Below are 21,344 nucleotides of genomic sequence, written 5' to 3' on the forward strand. Positions count from 1 at the left end.
ATTTTCTTGTTTTAAGCACATATTATCGAATTATTGCTTTTTAAGAGTAAATATACTAATTCCAATGGCAATCATCTTATTTACCTACTCAATTTAAGGATAAATATACTTAATAAAATACATTTTTACTTATTTCTAACTCATTTTTGCAGTGTAAATGGACACAAACTAGAAAAAAAATAGAGCTTAAAGAAAGATATAAAAACCATGAACTTTACAAAACTTAAATATAGTTTCTTTTTTCTTTACCCCCTTGCCCTTTACTCCTTTGACATTGACAGTCTGAATGCATGTACTTATCTAATATTTACTGCCATCCTGTAAGTTCTTCTGGATATGCATATTGCGTACAGTGATGTTTCTTAATTCATGTGATTTGTTCTCCAACCCTGGTCTGAATGAGTGGCTAAGATTACGCAAATTCTGCATCGAACATGTTGCTACCCAGGAGCTTGGCTCTTTTTAGCTCTTCTCAGGTTTTAGTTTGGGGGCCACAGAGCAATTTTGCCTTAATGAAATATTGCTGCTCTGGGGCAGAAAGCTCTGTTAATAAGTTCAGCTGAATAGCTTTCGAAGAAAACCAATGGATATTATCTTCATCTTTGCTCAGATAAGATTAAGATAAATCTGTTCAGTTTACGGAGTTCAGTTAGTTTTCTTATTAATACTGTTTTCCCAGCACAACAACAAACATCATTAAACATGTATTATTTAAAAGGAACTCATCACAAAGCAGTAAATAAACAACATTCTTGTGGTAATAGTTTTCTTTTTTTTAATCTAAATTTCGTCCAACAAAGGGACATATTTACAGTTTCTGCCCCAAACCACAGCTTGAATATATGTGAAGCCGTGTAACTAAAGCCAGGAGAGAATGACTATACTTTGACCCAAAACAAAGAAACCAGCTCAAAGATCTAAATGAAAAAAAAGTGGATTTGACTTTTTCAATTGTTTCCACATTTATGCATGGAGATGAAATAACAGGGCTCTTCTTATTTGTGGGATTTTGGCACTGTGTCAATCAAGAGTCAATCTTTTATTGCGACAGCTAAACTCTGGAATTGTGGTATGTAGGAAAAAACAAATCAATAACAGAATAAAGTGAGTAACACGGGTATTTCTATCTGAACTTTAAAAAGAAGCATTTGTGGACCCAGAGAATGAGTGATTTCAAACATTGGCATTTAAGACATGCCAGAGCCAGCGGCCATAGATTAAAAGGAGAAATACATTATCACAGAGAGGTAAAGCAGAAGGCGAACAGATGTTACATGCCTAAAGGCAGAAAAGAAATAGATGTGTTTGCTGTGAATTTAATGCTGCATGTATGACTTGATAAAATGTACATTTTTGCTATTTGAGGATGGTATAAATCCAACTTTAAACAAATCCAAAACACCCAGCTGAAGGCAGAAAATGTATTCAGTTTCTTGCATTGAAGAACAATGATGACATTTTTTAAATTTTTTACATTTTACTAATGAATGTTGTTTCATATATGCTCCTGTTGAATGAATCACTGTCATTAAGTGCTGAATCAGCAGTAATAGGAAGTGAGTAATTTGTCTGTGTGGGATTTGTCATAGTTTGAAGAGATGAAGCTTGTATGGAACGGTAATGATCGATGATATGAAAAACGCTTACCTAAAAAACTCTAAGAAGGGATAGGATATCATTGCAGTCTTATCAGTAAAAATGGTGAATGAAATGAATTCTGTATATGATATAGAAACACCAGACCTGAAATAAACTGCTACCCTATTGTAATTTTGGGTTGCTTCAGAGTTTTGTGGCATTCTTGTGAACTATTTTGAGGTGAACTTGTTTCACTTTCTTCCCCTGTTTAAGATGTGTTTCAGTGTAATGTTGGGTAACCAGATGTCCCAGTTTGTGCAGGACAGAGCATTTGACACCTCCATCCCCACAGTCCTACAAAGTGAAGTCACAGGAGTTCTTCCTAAATGAGAAGAAACCATAATTCCAGTCATTGTCACAGAGCTGTGCCAACGCACCATATAATGACCAAGGTGTTCATGATGCTCTTAAATCAGAACAGTACATCCATGTAGAAGGGATGGCTTATAGTGGTAGCATTTCTAAGTCAGTATCCATAGCTGGTCTGGTAGATCTTTTGCCTAAGGGGTTTCAGGCCTATGCAGAACAGCAGAGAGGACAGACTTCTCTTTGGTATATTCCATTTGCTTAATTGACGTGGCGCCTCATAGAGTTTCCATTGAAGGCTCCTAGAGTGTTTTTGACCTTTTACAGCTTCAGCCATTCCAAGATCCACGTATGTGGAACTGAGTCATTGCCTTTTTGTTATCAACCCAAGTTTTTGTTGGAGAAAAAAGCCAAAAAACACACTTATCTGATTAATCAAAAAATTTCTCTTTGCACATGTACTGAAAATTGTCTCAATTTGTTACAACACTCAAAAAAACATGTTGGGTAACCAGAAGGGTAACCAGATAAACACCAGAATTTCCCCATTTTGGGACAATGGAGGGATTTTCTATTCTATTCTAAAAACAAGATTTTTTTTTTCTCTTTGATTCAAATCCCTTTATCCTCCTCTAAGGGAATTGTTGGGTTTTGAAAGGATTTGCAAAGTAGTTTATATTCAAAGCTGGTTTAGAGAACTTTTTCATAAAAAAAATGGATGGATGGATGGATGGATGGATGGATGGATGGATGGATGGATGGATGGATGGATGGATGGATGGATGGATGGATGGATGGATGGATGGATGGATGGATGGATGGACGGACGGTCCGTCCATCATAAGTTATACATTTATTTTAGATGATGAGGGATCCAGACAGGGTCTGCAGTATATATAAGGCTAATCATTCAGTCAGGATTTTCTTTTATCTGCTCAGGTTGTTCTTACTGTATGTGAGTATTAGGTGCAGTTTTAGGGCTGTATTCTCCCCCAGTGTATTTTGTGCAGACTCTTATCTCCTCCATCCTTTTAAAATACCTTTGAAAAGACATTTAACTTTCAACTGAAGCTTAATGGTTATTTCAAGCTTTTTGTGTTTTTCTGTACTGAAGCTCTCTTTGTCTTTCTTTAATGATGATTAAAGTTCAACTGTATGTAGGTGGTCGGGTTTGATAATAAACAGTGTATGTTAGGGTTAAGACAGGTTTATACAGCCTGGGACTGAGAAAGATAGATAAAGGAAACATGCATATAATGGTTCTGGTTGTGACTCAAACCTTTGCTGGTTGTGTTTAGGATGAAAAACAGCCTCTTTATGTCCTATCCTGAGCATCACAGTGTGCCAAAATTGTGATTGCTGTTCAGACTTTTTGTTTGGTGACATTCTAATTGCAAATTGATCAGAGCCTGTGACTACTTTGTACTAAGTATGAAAATGTACCATTAACAATTATATTATTTATCACTGGATTACATTCCAGCTTATTGGTAAGTGCCTCTAACCCAGAATTATCTCAGGTAAGTTTATTTGTATAGGACAATTCAGTACAAGGACCTTTCAAAATGTTTTATATGAATTAAACGATAAAATAGAAGGAAAAATAAAGCAGGATAAAAGAAAAAAAGATAAAAACATGATAGCCTATAAGCAGGTGCTAAAACACATAAAATGATTAGGCAACAACCTTGTCCAACTGATAACCTTAAACTAATAATTCCTTAGGTAACAGTTTAACTTAAACTGTCAATGGCAGCTTTAAAAAGGGGTTTTAACTTTGAGTTAAAATAGGTTTTCAGCACTTTTCCAGTCTTCTGTGAGTTTCTCCAGATACATATAGCATAGAAACTAAATGCTGATTCTTCATGTTTGGTTCTAGTTCTCGGTGAACAGAGTAGACTTGACCTAGAAAACCTGAGTGGTCTTGGAGGTTGATAGACTGACAACAAATCTGTTACAGTATGTATTTTAGTGGCGATCCATTCAGTGATTTATAAACTAACATAAGGGTTTTAAAGTCTATTCTCTAAGCTACAGGCAGCCAGTGGAAGGACTTCAGAACCAGGCTGATGTGCTCTACTTTCTTAGTTCTAGTGAGAACACAGGCAGCAGCGTTTTGGATCAGCTGCAGCTGTCTGATGCACTTTTTAGACAAATCTATGATGAGACTGTTATAGAAACCAATTCTGATTAATGTATGAATACATTTTTGTGGATCCTGTTTGGACATTATTCCTTTAATGGATTCTTAGCGATAGGTCTTGTTTCTCTCTCCATAGGCTCCATCTAAACCTGTAATCCTTTTAGATATAAAATCAGTCAAATTCTTCTCTCTTATTTCTACTGTGCAATAAGAATGCATACAATTTCTATTTTTCTAATGTAGCTCAGCTTAATTTGTCCCTATATTTTCTATTTTCTACATAGATGGAATCAGTTTATTAAAAAAAAGAAAAAAGTTTTGCTTCTCTTGTTTTGAGCCTTTTTTGGACTTACAGACTTTTCTCACATATTTTCTATTTGAAATACTATCAGGCTAATTTAAACATCAAATATGAAATATCTCATGTGGTTTCCCCTTTGAAGGATATAAGAGTTATTGTGTAAAATTCCTGAAAATCACCAATAATAACTACTCTATTTGAAAACAAGGGTCTTTGTTCAGTGAAGTGAATAGCTTAAAGATGTTTTATTGTCAGACGGAGGCTGTTGCGCAATCCTGTGGGTTTTCCGGGCCTGTAAACTGCTTTGCAAAAGCCCTTATGTGGCCGATCATGCATCATCTTGACTTTTTTTCAGCACATAGAAATGGAAAAACAATTATTTCTAAACCTTGGATATTCTTTAGTGAGGGGGAATATTATGCTTTTAGATGTAAATAACAGCTGATAGTAATAGAGAGATTATAAACAGCTAATAAGTAAAGGTCAAATGTCTTTTGCAGCGTGCTTCCTATTTTAACAGTATGGGTCATTAACACATGATTAAGTGCCACATATGAAATTTAAATAAGTAATTTCCCTCTGGGATTATTAAAGTATTTCTGATTCTGAACTATCCATCCTCAACATATTCTCATTATCAGTTCGTATGAAATCGTAAGAAAAGTTATGCACAGTAATTCGTATGTTTTTGACGTTTTTCCTCGAAAAAACATATCAGTGCGCATGCGCAGCCAGACAGACGAAAAAAGCAGATCAGCGGACGGACGTAAAACTGGGACAGACAGTGCAATAATTACTTCATGATGTCTCTCACTAGGTTGCTTGCTGTTTTGTATGTTAGGGTTAGGGTTAATTGTATGTTAAATTGTATGTTATTGAATGGTCCGTAAGATGCGCAAGCGCATGGATATCTTCTCTCAAGGCAAGACGTAAAAATACGACGAAATATGACGAAAAAAACGTCAAAAACGTACAAAATACTAGGCATAACTTTTCGTACAATTTCATACGAACTGATAATGAGAATACACTGACATCCTCCATACGTGGGGTCGGGGTGGGGGGGTCAATCTGATAATTAGAGCAAAATCAAACCTGATGATGTCATGATAGGCTTAAGACACTTAACCCACATGCAGAACACCATAGGAAGCTGATCAAAAGTTTAACAGAGTTTATTGAAAAAACACACAGAGTAATTATGAACTGGTTCTGGTACAGGTCCGGGACTGGAATCACTGATATCTGCAGAGATGGATAGTTTGATTAGCCAGGCAGCTTAGATGGCTTGTCAAGTGTGTTAATTCAGAATGTACCTAGATGAGGTTCTGGCAGATCCTTTGAGAGGGGGGGAACCGGTTGGGTCCAGAGACTGTAGATTCAGCAGGGAGTGCAGCAGCAGCAGCGTCTAGCTTCTGACTTGTGAGTTTCAGACCTTGACTTGGTTTCCTAGCTCTTCCTTGAGAGCTGTTGGAGGAATCCAGACTGATATCTTCAGGTTTGGCTTCCTTGGGCAGGCAGGCAGGTTTCCAGGCAAAGCTCATCCAGAGCTTCAGACTTCAGTCGGGGTTTTCTGTGAGCAAAGAAGACAAAGGCAGGTTAGAATCCAGTTTCTCTCTAGAGCCAACTAAGATTCTCTAAGATTAAGAGAGGCTCAGGTTCGCTAACCAAATTTGGTCAACACTGCGGCGTTGAAGGAAGGTCTGACTGCTGCTTATGTAGGAGGTCTCCTGATGGGCTGACGATCCTCAGGTGTGCTGAGGGCTCCAGCCCAGGAGACCCACAGCGCTCTCTGCTGGAGACAGGTGGCAGATCTCCAGATCCCAGCATGCAAAAGTTTTTTTTATTGACAATTACCTTCAGTTTACAGTAAAACACAACAACCACTGCTAGTGCATTAATAAGTGGGATTTTTTCAAGAGTACCTCTTGATTTTCACAGCAATAACTTCATGAATAGAAACAATACAGGTATTTCAGGGTTTAATTAGTTCTTTTGACAAAGTTATACTTAAATGAAGTGAGCTTAGTTTTATTTTGCTGTGCAAAAACTCACTGGTAATGTTTTTTTTTGTGTAATAACCAATAACATATGGCTAATAATAACATAATAACACTTTTTTTTACACTATTCCTTCGAAGCTATAATCTATGTCTTTAGGGTTTATAAGAATAATGTTTCCTAATACAGGTAATCTTGTCAGTAGTAATTGTAAGCACAAACAGTGAAGCTACTTTGATGCAAATATAGTGAATTTACATGAGACTATTTTGAGTGAATACCGTGCATATTTAATACATACCCACAGTTATTTAACAGCATTGCAACCCTATTTCTATAATACACTTATATACTTGTCCTGGTCTTTTCTTTTGTTGCAGGAAACCACATGATGTTACGCGTGCTTCCATCAGTCTACCACAAACAGCCAGACACCATTCACCATCATCTGGGTAGCCTTACAGCAATGTTGCCCCAGCTGGAGAGACCCGAGCAGCAACACCTGATCAGACTTATTCAGATGGTTGCAGAGCAGCATCCACTTGTAAGTAATTCCTCTTATTTATAAGGCTTGAATTAGCAGTCTTTAAAAGAATAGTAGCAGTACCAATATTAAACTTGGCAGCCAGAAATAATGGCAGCAATGATTTGGTAAATTGGATAAAAATGTGACCAAAATATTGGGAAGAATAGAATTTCTCTTTGCAAAGTTTACCTCATGTGATCACATATTATTCAGGGTGGATTCCTGTGCACGTTTTAATGTGTAAAACTGCAATCAATGATTCATATTAAAGTGTGAGAAAATCCAGGAGCAGATCTGCTACAAGTCATTGTCTGGTGTTGCTAATGGTTACCTGTTTTGCAACCACAATTTCTTTGAATAAAATGGTTCTTAAATTCTGGGAATGTCTGCAAAAAATATGGGACCTGAAGGAAGAATTTTCCAGTTCATCAAGACCTTTAATGCCAAAAATTTAATGGTAGTGGAAAATGGCTTGACAACAGTGTTTTTCAACTGCTAAGATATTCCCCCCTGAACCCCCCCACACAGTGGAAGTGAGTCTATCTGTGACACATCAGGTTGGAGACCTTTTGAGAAGGAGGCCATATAATAACAAAAATTTGTTTTAAAGAAACCTGTGAACAAAAGATACATCTACGATAGGCACATCTGGATTACAGGAAATACATTAGCTGGACCACAATGGATTATTGTACGGTTACTTTGATAAATCCCTCTTGTGTGGGACATCTTGAAAAACATTTGCGTGGAAAAGAAAAGTTTAGTTCTTAACCATAGAACGGCTGATGCCCTAAATTAATCCATGGTTGTGGTTGTTTCTCAACTATGTGATAAGAATTACTTACTGTTCTTCTCAAAAATTACAATTCAGTCACATTTTAATGATAATCTGTATATTTTTCAGCGGAATAAAGAACTGCGCTACAAACAAGAAAGGGCCAAAGGGCCATGTAGGTCTGGAAGGTAGTTTTTTTCTCCCTTAAAGGTCATTTAATATGCTTTTTTATGTATCCAAAGTCAACTCTAGGCATAGATATAATGAAATCCTGACTTTTGCAAACTACAAAGTATTCATATTTCATGAAATATTATTTATTTTCTAATTACAAGACACCTTTTTGGTATTTTACTTTATGGACATAAAAATCAATAGGAAAAGCTACTGTATGTAAAGCTGTTGGAACGCCACTGAAAAGTTTTGCAACTTTGCATCAAACACACCTCAGTGTCAACAAGCACATCTACTGTAAGCAGCATAAAATTCATATGCACTTGGCAAAAACTGAGGTAATACAGTATTGTTATGTTACAAGCATATAGCCAAAATAGCAGAAAAAAAATAATTTAATGTAAAGTTTTCTTGAAATAAATTCATTTTTTTCTTGAATAAAGGAGGTAAGTTTAATTTCGTTTATGTATATAGTGGCAATTCAAAACAAAGAGACAATTCAAGCCAGATCATACAGTCAGATTGATTCAAAGTTTTCTAAGGAAAACCAGTTGATTGCATCGACTCATTGTCTCAAATTAAATCCCTTACACCAAGCATGCTAGTAGCGACAGTAGACAGGAAAAACTCCCTTTTAACAGCAAGAAACCTCCGGAAGAACCAGGCTCAACATGAGTGGCCATCTGCTGAGGCTGACTGGGGTTCAAGGACACAGAAGCAGACATACAGTAGCAGCCATTCTCTGTATGCTGCTTTGAGAACATTATTCTTGAAAACTAAATAGAGCTGATAAAATTGAGCTCTGCAAAAATACCTTTAATCCAGCATATCTTGGAATTGAGTTGTTGTGATCCAACACCCCAGTGTTGGATCACAACAAATACCAGCAAACAAATCACCCAGTGGTTAAACATGCACAGTTTTATTCAGAGGAGAAACAAACCCAGCCATCTGGAGTTATTCTTTTTCTCTCCCTTATCCCCCCCACACCCATCCATGCACTTAAAGGATTGGCAGCTTCATTGTTTCAGTATTCATCACAGCACTTGTGAAATGTTCTGCATTTTAATGTCACTTACTTGACGTGATGTTGGTAATGTGAAAAGATATATATATATATAAAAAACATTTTAAGCTGTCATGCACCATGTTTGGTAGAAAAAAACAATTGTTGCATATTTCTCCAGAAAACGTGACTCATTATGGAGCAGCAACAGAGCAGACAATCGTGGGTTTTCAGTCTAGTGCATCTGAGTGAGATCAGTGGCGATAATGAGCAGGAACTGTTCATTCATTCAGTTTGTTCAGAAGGTCCGTCTTTTGTTCTATATATTTAATGAAAGAGATGGAGCTCAGACTCAATTTGGTTTGTTAGTGCAGAAGCGTAGTCACACACTAATGAAACAATGCTGAGTATTTCTTGTAATTTTTGGCTTCATTTGTCCTAATCCTTGCAGATGCTGAGCACACATGTGCCCACACTTGTCAGCTATCTTGGAGAGCACACACTTACAGAGGCTTTGTTGGGTGCTCTTGTGGACGTTTCCCAGGCCAGCCCTTCGTCACTGGTCAGATTTCTGCCATCACTGAGGATGCTGGGACAACAGTCTGCAGCTTTTCTTTGTCATGTGGCAAAAATCCATGGTGCTGTTGGCATCCTAAGTGAGGTAAAACACCCAAGACACATACAAAATTAAATATTTCTGTAAGAGGCTTGGAAGGAAGAGCCTGCCCTACATTAGGTCATAATAAAGTGAAAGAGAGATGCTGTTGATGGTTTTCTGTCAGACTCCAGTGGCAGGAAACTGAACAAGCACAACATTCATATTTTCTAAATAATTAACTGAAGATGGTTCGGTTTTTCTTGAAGGCCTCACTATACTATTAAATATTCATGTATATTACACATCAAAACTGTAAATGTTTATAATTTACTATTATAAACACAGACATAAGAATGATAACAGTCAAAAAATGGAGATATGTATCTGTACTCTTTAAACGTGTGCATGAAAAATGATGTCTTCCTGTAAAGATAAACCCTGCTGTTGTGACCCTTTTATATAAAATCTTGGAGATTAGGGTTTAATAAATACAAAAAAAAAATGATTAAGAAAACTCATATAAAGACCTGCCAAGTGGATCAAGCCCAGCATAAAGTGGATTTATCCGAACAATATAAAGCTTTAATAATACTTAACAAAGCAAAGGATAGCAGGTATTTTTGGGGTCTCCAAAGCCAAAACAATAAACAAAAGCTGAGATTGTTCCTGAAATGAACCTGTTGAAGAATGTATTAATTTAATTGACTTCGTCCAGACTTCCATCTGTCTGATTATCGTTCTGCTTGATGCCTGCTGGAGCTTGCTTTCCAGCCTCTTCTTTTATGCCTCCTTGCATACTCTTATCTTAACCTTAAGTTGCTTTTGTATAATCCTCATTAATTCCCTGGCTCCCTGCAATTTAATGTTTTAGATAAATTAATCCATGAGTTGGAATTAAACACTAATAAATCTCAACCTAAATTATGTAATAATCTGAAACCTAAACTTTAAATGTGTGTGACAGGACTTAAATGTTGATGCTTAGAGATGCTTTGCATCCTGTCTAGCAGTTTATATTAAAGCTACAGTGTGTAATTTTCAGCGACATCTAGCGGTCAGACTACAGACCGCAGCAACATGAACATCTCCCCCCCACCGCTTCTCCCCCCCAACAGTACGGCGAGCGTTACGGGACAAAATTTCTTCTACGACGTCCACATCACCTACCCTCTCAAGTGATGAGGTTTGTTTACATAGATAATTTTACAGATAGTATTTCATTAGTCTGAGTAGGGTATAGATTTCATGTAGACTTAAGATAATAAATATACCCGTTATTTTTTCTACATCGTTGTGACGTCTTGGTGAGCTGCTTTGCATGGTGATATAAACAGACGAAGTAATTGTAGTCATTAGTTTAACAGCGAGATTGTGTTCGCTGGAAGAATATATATCCCCCGTTTACAGAGTCCAAGTCATTTTGGTGGCACGGGGGTTACAACGCGAGGGAGAGGGAGAGGACGAGGGCGAAGGCAGGGAGGCCGTGCAGCTAGGGCCAGGCGAGAGAGGGGAGCCAGCGGGGTGAGAGCAGAGGAGGAAAGGCTTGAAGATCTCCAAAGGAGCCGGAGAGAAGTAACCGAGGTATATATCCAGAAAATTATTTTACAGAAAATTACTGAATCATTACCTGTGAAACGTCAGGGACGTTGCTGAATAAGTATACTGGAGAGTAACAGCATCATCACGCAGCATGTTATTGTTTTAGACAGGTCTGAGCATCCTGTACTCCAAAAACTGCAGTGATATTAGACAATTGTGTGTGTAGGATTAATTACCTGTCCAAGAGAAAACTGGCAACTTGAGCGTCACTTTGAAAACCTTTTTCCTCCATCAGTGACTTCCATCGTGTAAATGCCGTGCCAATGTTGATCCGTGTTTTTTGCCGTTTCTTGTCACGCTTGCGTTTATTCTCGTCGTGTTTCCGCTTCTTAGATGACGGGGGTTCGGTGCCCGCCGCTTTTCGTTGTGATACAGAGTAGGCATGATCCTCCATTCGTCTGATGTTTGGCCACACAGTGCCAAACAGTTTGCAAAGTCACTCACGCCTGCCGCCTTGTTCACCTTTCTTGTTACTGAGGCGCAGTATACCTGCTTCTTCTTCTTCTTTGGTTTCAGGCAGACTAAACGCTTCTCAGGCATAATACTGCCATCTACTGTTCAGTACCGCCTCAGTTAATCTCTCTCAACTTGCCGTAGTTATTTTTGAGCGTCATGGGAGATCTCGCAATCGCTAGTTTGTTGCCTCTGCGCTTGCCGTAGCGCAAAGATGTCAGCCTCCATGGCTGCGAGACCCGCTCCTATGTAATTATAAATAACGAATTCTAAGGCAACGCAAATATTATGGTTAAAAGGCTGAGCTCATAGGTGATGATAAATAACATAGTTATGTATAATATATTAAATTTCTGACTTTATATGCCTGTAATTATTACACACTGTAGCTTTAAAAGAAACAGATTCTGATATGTTAAATGAGAACAATGCTAATAGGGGGGAAACCAGCGACAAGCTGATTTTACATCTTTGATTGAAATTGAATTTATGTCATTTAGGTTTATATTAAGTTTCATTTGCATAGCTTTAATGAATTTGTATTTTTAAGAGCTCAGATCTCCTTAATAGTTGGACAGATTCTGCTTTGCATAAGTTAAAGATTGTGAATTATTAAATTTCCTGAATTGTTGATAGAAGACAAAGAATTTTTTACTAGCTCCAAGAAAAAAGTAAATCATTAACAAAACATTTTTCCTCTTCTCATTAACTCTGCATTATTGCTCCAATAAGAAAAGCCTCGATCATCTTGAACTGATTCACTACACACTTCTAAAAATGACTTCCTTATTTTTCCTGGTACTTTGAAATGAGGTAAATTACCCTTAGATATTAAATCTTGTTGTAACATTTCCTCCATAAAACAAAAGTCATGAGCAGAATAATTCAAAGCAGTCATTAGACACAGTGTTCTCAAAAAATAATTAACCCCTCACAGATTTCTTCTTCTGCTTTTTGTTTTTCACATGGAAATATTTTGGATCATCAAATAAATGTAATAATCAGAGGGAGATCACCCAAGTTTATTTAAAATACACTATAAACAGTTTTACTGATAAAGGGTAAAGGTTAATAAGTTATTAAAATGTATCTGGTTCTCCATAAAAGATAAAATCTTTCCTTGTTAAATCAGATAGCCAAATGTGTTCAACGATTTCTGGATTTGATTACATGAACCACACCTTTTCCTACATGCTGCCAGACCTTTTCAAGACACTGAAGACATTGCTTGACTAGAGCCTGATAAACTTAGTTCAATGTTCTGTATAAGCAACTCATCATGCCACAGTCTAGGAAATTCAAAAATAGATATAAATGGAGTCCTCTTTTCGTTTTGGAAACAGTGGCATGGCCATCTACCGTGTATTTTTGGTTATAGAGCCACTGTTCACCTAAATATGAAACAGTATTGGAATTTGCAGGGGAAGCAGGCCTACCAAATTTAGTCCAAGAGTAAATCAATGACTCATCCAGGAGATCACTAAAAAACTCAACATCTAAAATGCTGCTAGCCTTAATTTCCTCAGTTAAAGTTCAACTTTTTTATTTTCTTTAGTCCAACTGTTTTTAATGTTCTTTTTTGTTTCTGCATTTAACTTATTTATTTTTCATTTCTTTTTTTTCCCCTATTTGTTTGATTCTGTTTTATTTTCCTATATTTTAATCATGTAAAGCACTTTTCATTGTCTTTGTACTTAATTGTGCTATACAAATAAATTTGCCTTGCCTTGCCTTGCCTAAAGCCAGAATGATTTAACAATAGAAAAAGTGAGAGAAAATCTGCATCTAGGAGAAAAAAATAATTCTAAACCTCATGTCACATTTTCCAAAGCATTTTAATGCTTCTAAGACTTGTGGAATTCTAATATATCCATGATATCTAATGGAAATTCTGCTCTTACCAAGAAGATCCTGCAGGAAAGTGATCATCCATCAATTCATTACCTTAGAGGCTGGACTGTGATCCCAAGTGTCATAATCATAGTTTGGATTGCGCTCTTAGTACGATGTTGTAATATGACCTTAAAGGAAAAGTCAGGTCACTATGGAATAATCAATGGATCATTATTCATACCTAAAACTAATACATTGAAAGTAATGAATTTAGTGTAAAAAAAATAAAAACAATAATTTTCGTCACGATCACTGAGTCTGGGAGCGGTAACACCTCACTCCTGACATCTTCCGGCAGTGACGTCACGGTGCGGTAAGCCTAGCGCCATTCTAACCGCTTTACAAGCAAAATCAATAGGAACTACTAGATACATCTGCAATCAACAAAAAATTTTTTAGATTTCCAGAGGACTTCATCATTGAAATTCGCGGGAGCTACAGTTAGGGCCGGATCTATCAAAGGTTTGCGTGTATAAAAAGGTGAGCTATTTCACTGCGCACGCTAAAAAATGTACCAACTGATCTATCAACAGCGTGCTAAAAGGATTTGGTCTTTAAAACATGCTAAATAGCGCCTCTTATCCATTTAGTACTTTTTCTGCAATGAATATGAAATATGGGGCGTTTACACGCAGAAGTGCGTCTTGTGGGAGGAGAACATGTAAATATATTAATTTAGCACTCGCAAAGTGATTTATTAGACCTGGAAGCAATTTTGCTAACGGTATCTGACTCTATATTTAACACGTTTCAAAAGATGGTGCAAATGGTCTGTATGCGTAATTGCTAGAGGTGGGCGATACCGGGATTTTTTAATCGATCCGATACCAAGTAAATACTGGGTCAGTATCGCCGATATCGATACCGATACCGATACTTTTTACATTTAAGCTGCACTTGCCTGTTGCTTTTTTTCTATAAAGTTCTCAATCGTGGAATAAATAAGAGATTATCTAATGTTAGCTTATTTTAGCTAACAATTTTTAATGGGATAAATGTACTGGGTTTTTTCAAGGTCTTAACTACACTTTCTGAGTAATATATGATGTATAATGAAGTGCTGCAGACGATGACCACTGTTATCTACCTGGATATTCTCTGGAGGACTGAAACGCTTGGGTCAAAGATGTCTGTCTGAGGCTGGAGGCGGGTCTTTGGTCTCTCTCTCCATCCAAGTCTGAGTGAGCACTCACCCAGCAACCGGCAGCGCGGTTGTCTGTGTGACGTAGTGCTGAGTGGGCAGGCCAAGCTAAGCCTGCGCGCTGATTGGCTGGCGCCGCTGAGCCATGTGACTGTAGGAGAGGGGAGGGGGAGCAAAGTGCTGTTACACATATGGGGAAACTGGTGACTCCGCAGCAGTCAGCGCGCGCGAGAGAGGATAAAAAGTATCGATCTTGTTAAACGAATATTGTTCAATATAAATACCAGCGTTGGTATCGATAGTATCGATCCTGGGATCGATCCGCCCACCTCTAGTAATTGCGCACACATGGCAGCGGTTATTGTCGCAAGAAGGAGACATCGAAATGAAGCAAGGAGACGCAGAGAACGCATTTTTTCACTCCGTGTGAATATTTTTGCATTGAAGGAGGAAACGATTATCAAAACATATCGTTTATCCAGCATTGCCATTTTGGAGCTGTTGGGGGAACTCCGAATGGATTTGGAGCCAGCCACAAGGAGGACCCACGCAATACCAGATATCACAAAACTCCTTGCAACATTGCACTTTTTTGCATCTGGGTCATTCCAGTGTACGGTTGCAGCGAGAGCTGGGATCTCCCAATCTCGTTTTTGCAGAAGTGCTGTCCGATGTGCTGTCCGACGGGGTCGGGGTTCTCCCCCTGCGCCTGTGGAGCAATGTGCCAATGCTGCGGGGATGCGTACGCGTAGTAATCTCATCCACAGTCACTTCTTGTGAGCCATTTGGTATGTGCATTTTTCTACAGGCCAATACAAAACACCTGTTTTTTTTTTTTTTTTTTACTTCAGTGAAGTAGAAATTCAGCCACATACCACCTTAGGGAATAAAGGTTGCCAAAGTTTTTTCTTTTTATATATATATATATATATATTTTTTTTTTTTTTTTGTTGGGGGTCACTGTAAGATTTAAATTTCTTAATGTACTAGTTTGTACAAACTACAAACTACTTTGCCGCAAACCAAAAAACTCGCAAAACCATCATTTAAATAGGGCGTCTCCAACAGTTTTGCACCAGCCACCAGTTACGCAATCGCTCTTGTTAAATCACCCGCAAACCATGGTTCAGCCCCTCTCGCAAAATTCCAGTTTGCGAGCGCAAATTACTGCACGCAAAATTGGATCTTGATAAATCCGGCCCTTAAACTGACAATGCCCACTTGCAGTTCTAAAGAATTAGTTATTTCACCTTTACGATTCATGATCCACCACGGATGGGTTCGTTGTTGGATTGCCAACTTGAAGAGGAAGGATTTGCCATTGAACTTCTGGCCAGAGAAAAAACACATCATATATAGCCAACATTTCGAAGAACAATGTTTTCAAGATGATTTGGGTAACGTCCTGTTGTAACAAACACCAGATACAGCAATGGGACTTGATCAACAGCTGATAGCGCACCGTGACGTAACAAATCGGTAGGTGGCAGTAGTGTAGTGCTTTACCGGATGTCTCCGGTAAAGCACATTGAAATGAAAATTACCCTTTAAACACTTTTTTAATTTTTTTTATTTATTTAAAGTATGTAATAATTTCATATTTAAAGTACTTTAAAACGTTTGAATTCTGAATATGACCGGACTTTTCCTTTAAACAGGCAGCTAATGCTTAAAAAAAAACTGTGAATTAAAACCACTCTGCAGAGAAAAGTTTGCCAACTTTTTCTTTGATTTGCCTCATTTGTTTAAAAGCTGAGATTAAGAGCTGCTTTTTGATATGTCCAGTCTGTACATGTTTGACACTTCTGTAAAGGCAAGTTTATCTCTCAATCAGTCACCCCACACTTATGTCAGACGAGGTTTTTCTCATGTTAAAGCAACAACATCCTCTGGGGTAAAAGCTTGACTGTCCACAGGAAGAAAAATGACGTTCAGCATCAAGGGTTCCCACTTTCTGTCCTCTTTTGGGTCTGTTTAAGGTAGTTTAAAAGCTATTTGGGAAAAATAGTAACAGGGGAAAATATATTAGTCTCCAGATGCTTTTTTTTTCTTCCATATGCATCATCGGGTATATTTGCAGATACCGTAAACACACACACAGACACAATCAGAAACTGTTCTCCAGGGCAAGATTTCCTCTGAAAGCTGCTTCCTGCTCAATCTTCATGTCAAGCAGTCTGCCAACCCAACTTTATCACACTCTCTGATGCACACCCAAGCACACACTCTCACACACACACATCCCACACAAGGGTTTTTTTGGACCAAAGTGTACTGTCTTTCTTCACCTTGGATCCATTTGGAAAATAACCCTTGTTTTCGGGAAAATGCTCCTGCAGAGGCCTCTTGGTGATGGCAGTGGGGAACGCCTCGTGTGGGTTGTTGATGTGCCCTGCACACGTCCACTCGCTCCTATAAACACACACTCACATCCTCACACTTGGATGTGTTTTTTGCCCGATTGCAAAATGTCTCTTTCTTCCTTCTGAATAGAGCAAAGGGGAGGTTGTGTATGTGGACTTATTGCTTGCTACATCAGAATATATCACCAGGGAAAGAAACATTATACTCTTTACAAAACGTCAAGTTCAACAGCTGAGCAATAAATATGCCATCTGATAATAATACTAGCCATAAGTCCTTCATGCTGTTGACCTCCCTTAAAAGTAGAGTCAGTGAGACGCTGTGGTTAATTTAGTGTTTGGTGACTTTGCTGTTAGCAGGTTTAAAGTTCCCTCCAAATGCCAGACGTCATTTAACCATTGGTTTTTAGTCTAAATCTGGCCGGATCATCATAGTCTCGATTTAACTCAAAAATCATTGTTGAAAACTGGTCTTTGTTTGTTCATTCTGATTTTGTCCCACTTTAGGCCAATAAAAGATGTTGCAAACCCAGTTTTTAATGTAAATTCAATGATCTGAAAATTACAGCTTTTCACCTTTCACTTGTCAAACAAATGTAGACGTTGTTTGGATGTAAATCATGTCTTCTATTCAACCAATTTTTCTTGGTGGGTTGGCTCAAAAAATATTTCTTAATCCTTCATTTAATGGTTTTTCTTTGAACAAATCAAAGCCATGTCTGCTTCTTCATACCTTTTTTATTGCTCTTGCATTCTTATTGTGAGAGTGAAATTGTTTTGGTGATTTTTCTTTAAGCACACGTCTGTGTGGTTTGCATTCAGCGATTCTTCAACCCTGATCCTCAAGGTGCACTGCCCTACAGGTTTTAGATGTTTCTCCACTTTAAAGCTGCAGTCTGTAACATTGAGAAGAGAGCAGACTTCGACTGAAAATTTGAAGAAAAACAGGTTTCACGCCACTCCCCCACCCTCTCTGCTTCACTCATGCCCCACCTCCAAGCGCCACCCCTCTCACAGCACCTGCGCGGCTACCGCATGCGACCAGATGCGTCCAAGCAGCGTACGCCGGCATGGAGTGTGAACCGGTAAGAGCGATAACACTCACCTCCAAGCAGCTAGATATAAGATGCTGGTTATACCGAAGTTTGCCATGTAAGCAGCTGTCGGCAGGGGCAGTAAGGGCAGTTTCTCTTTCGCTGGTGGCTGTCGCTCCGCCATGACTTCCACGCGCGTCCTCCTGACTGCGGCAGCCGGGCGCTGCGGCAGGTTAAGCGGTGAGGGGGGGGGGAGCTGTGATTGACACTCCATCAGACAGTCCTCTGGCTGTGATTGGTTGTTTTGACTCGTCCCGAATTATTCTTTCCAGATTGAAATACAGGCAGTATGCAGGACCAATTGAAGCAGTTTTTTTCACAGGTTACATGTCACATGTACTGCTGTCTGGGCATAGGGACAGTTTTAGCCAATATGACAAAAAAGTGATTTTTAAAAACTTACAGACTTCAGCTTTAACACACCTGTTTCAGATCATTGCAGTTCACCATAGTTTGGTAATCAGCCATCAATGGAAATCAGCTGTGCTGAAGCTGAGAAACATGCAGGGCAGTGTGCCTAGAGGAGCAGGGTTGAATAACTCTGGTTTAAGGTACTTCTGTTTGAACGCCTAGAGCAGGTCCAATCCCAAACCGGCCCCTAAAGAGTACCCCTAAGCATTAGCCCTGTATTTGGATGTTTTCGCGAAGGCTCCTCCTTATAAAGAGCCGTCCCAAACCACATAGAGGGTTGGGCCAATGAACCATAGATTATTTTAATAAGCGGTGTGTTCGATTTCAGAGGCTGCATCCTCCAAGGACCCAGTCTGTCTGTACTGGGTCCTTCCAGGTCCATGAAAGTCAGGAGGCTGAAAGAGTTTAGCTATGGATTTATACAGGTCCATCCTTCTCAGGCTTCCAATGCCCATACCCATACGCTTTGTCGCCTAGCAACCGTGACAGTTGACACACAAAGCAGACAAAGATTGGATACCAAACTTCTTACTACTGTTCTGGGTGCTAATAACATTTTCGAGGAGCTTCAGCAGAAGTGCTGTCATCACGAATATCATATTTATTATCCTCACACTGCAGAGATATTAGACTCTGTGCCTAAATGTCAGCCAAATCCCATTTGCACAGGGACAGATAAAACCTTTCTATAAACCAAACATTATCCACCACATATCTGACTCAATTACTACTTAAGAAAACTATTTTCATAGATTTGAGACAGAATTATTTACATTATTGTATTATATTAAACTGCACTTACAGTTTTCACCAATGTTCGGCACCATTTTGCTTTTTCCTCTGAGCAAGGAGCAGCCGGCTTGCTAGGACTCAAAATGAATCACGTGATTCCCAATTTCAGAAGGGGCAAAAAGAAGGCTGCATTTGTCAGCCGCATAACGAGGAGACTTGCAATCTAAACAGGCCTCTGCGCTGCGTTATGATGTAATCGGCTGACAAATTTGGCCTTCGGAGGATGCAGCCACTGAATTCTAACTCAGCACTTAGGCTTAGACAGCTTTTATTGTCATTTTGTGTACACAGAGTGTGTATACAAAACGAAATTTAGTTTTTTTCAGCTTTAAGACAGTGAATGAGCAGCAGTGAAATGAACATTTCCATTCCATAAAGTGCTGAAGTGATCCAATGTAAACAGTGTGGGCGAAAAATCTGCTTTCCATTTCCAGTGGAGGGAAGAGGGCATTAATTTCTATCCCCCCACCTTCAATCAAGGCCCCCTCTACTGCTGAAAGTGTGACTTCATTGGAGGTGACACTCGATACTCGAGCATAGGAGCGGTTTAGGATTGGGCATCAGTGTTTTTTACTCATGCACTAAACCTTCCAACAGCAAGGGTTTTTAAAGAAACAGAGACTAAAATCATGTTCTTGTTGATGAAGTTAAAGACTGTTGTCTATGTCACAAAACAGGCAATATCATTCCAAAGGATTTGTGGCATATTCTTCGTGTAGCAAGACAAATGACAAATTTTTTTATTTATTTTTTTAGTCAAATAAATTGTGTGTAATTTATTTTTGAGCAGTTTAAAAACATAACAGTTTTGAATACACATAATTTTCTTGGCTCAAACTTAGATTGTTTTAACAATAAAAAAAATCTCATATTGCTACAGATTCCTAGATTGTTTTAGGTTTGAACTTGAACTGGTCCATTACAGCATATTCAGTTCTTTAATCTAGGGTCACCACAACATGACGACACCAACAGGATGTTTTGCAGCAGGGATAGTCCTTTTATAAGAACTTTCTGCAACAGATCGTGTTTTACACTGTCAAAAGGTGTGCTCTGTCCCCTTGTGGAAAAAACGTATATACAATTACATCTTCTTTTTAATTATCCGTTTCCAGCAACACCTGAGCACCATCCACAGTATCCAACAATCTGAACAGTGATGTATTGCCTCAATGAATGAAGTTGTTTTTAAATAGCTTTTTCAAATCCCTAAGTCTCCCCCTATGAAAATAGCTGCAAACAAATAGATAACTCTCAAATCGATTAGCTCGTCATTACGTTGACCAGATTTTTTTCAGAAGAGAACATTTTAAAATATCTAAAGCATAAGCTATAAATTCTGGTTTAAGTTACTAAGCATGCAATGATCAAATATTATATTATATTTAAATAAGGAGATAGCAATATATTAACTTTTGCTGAAAAAATACAAACATTTATATTATAAATGCAAAAAGAAAAATTAACTAAACAGAAGCTGATTCTCAATTTCTCCCTTTAGACAGTGGGATTTTCAGGGTTTAAAACTGAAGAATATATTTGAAATTTAGAATAAATAGAAAAAAATGTGCAATAGGCAGAGCTGGGAATCAAAGTAAACGAATAAACAGATAAATGTATCAATACGGCATATTTATAACGAATGCATAAAAACACATCTAATTTAATGACGACATCCATAAGACATTATGTCACAGCTCAGGAACTCTCCTGCGGGACAAAAGGCTTTGTAAATATCTTAAATCATCATGTGCATGTGCATCTGTAGATGTTTTGCTCCAGATTACCTTCACTGATTTAGTCTCAGCTTCATGCTGAAATTCTTGGATCATGTTGTAATTTTAAGGATTTTCTCTAAATGTTGTTCAAAGAGTAGACTGTTGATATTAAGTCTTACTATATGCTTGATGTGTTGCCATAAATCCTGGACTACACAGAAACAGATTATTGAAAACAGTTCACCATTATTAGTCACTTCCTGCATAAGAATTTAGCCAATAGGACACGGAATCTCGAGCTCAGCTTCCAAATAGGTAGAAGAAAAGATGCTATTTTGGTCCCACAATAGAAGAATTAGTCTTCTACACTAAACATATTCCTTATAAGGCAATGTGCCATTAAAATCTAAGG

The 21,344-nt window shown here is 38.1% G+C and overlaps 1 protein-coding gene across 1 annotated transcript in view; it reads left to right on the forward strand.

Moving 5' to 3' along the window:
* The window catches only part of veph1 (ventricular zone expressed PH domain-containing 1), a 94,895-nt gene that overhangs the window by 25,622 nt on the left and 47,929 nt on the right, over nucleotides 1-21,344 (forward strand). The window contains exons 4-5 of the mRNA XM_038285544.1: nucleotides 6,770-6,933; nucleotides 9,322-9,531. Of these exons, the coding sequence (XP_038141472.1) occupies nucleotides 6,770-6,933; nucleotides 9,322-9,531 (374 nt within the window). The remainder of the gene's footprint in view (nucleotides 1-6,769; nucleotides 6,934-9,321; nucleotides 9,532-21,344) is intronic.

Source organism: Cyprinodon tularosa, unplaced genomic scaffold (genome assembly GCF_016077235.1).
Source record: "Cyprinodon tularosa strain WSP-4 unplaced genomic scaffold, ASM1607723v1 ctg211, whole genome shotgun sequence".
Lineage (NCBI taxonomy): Eukaryota > Metazoa > Chordata > Actinopteri > Cyprinodontiformes > Cyprinodontidae > Cyprinodon > Cyprinodon tularosa.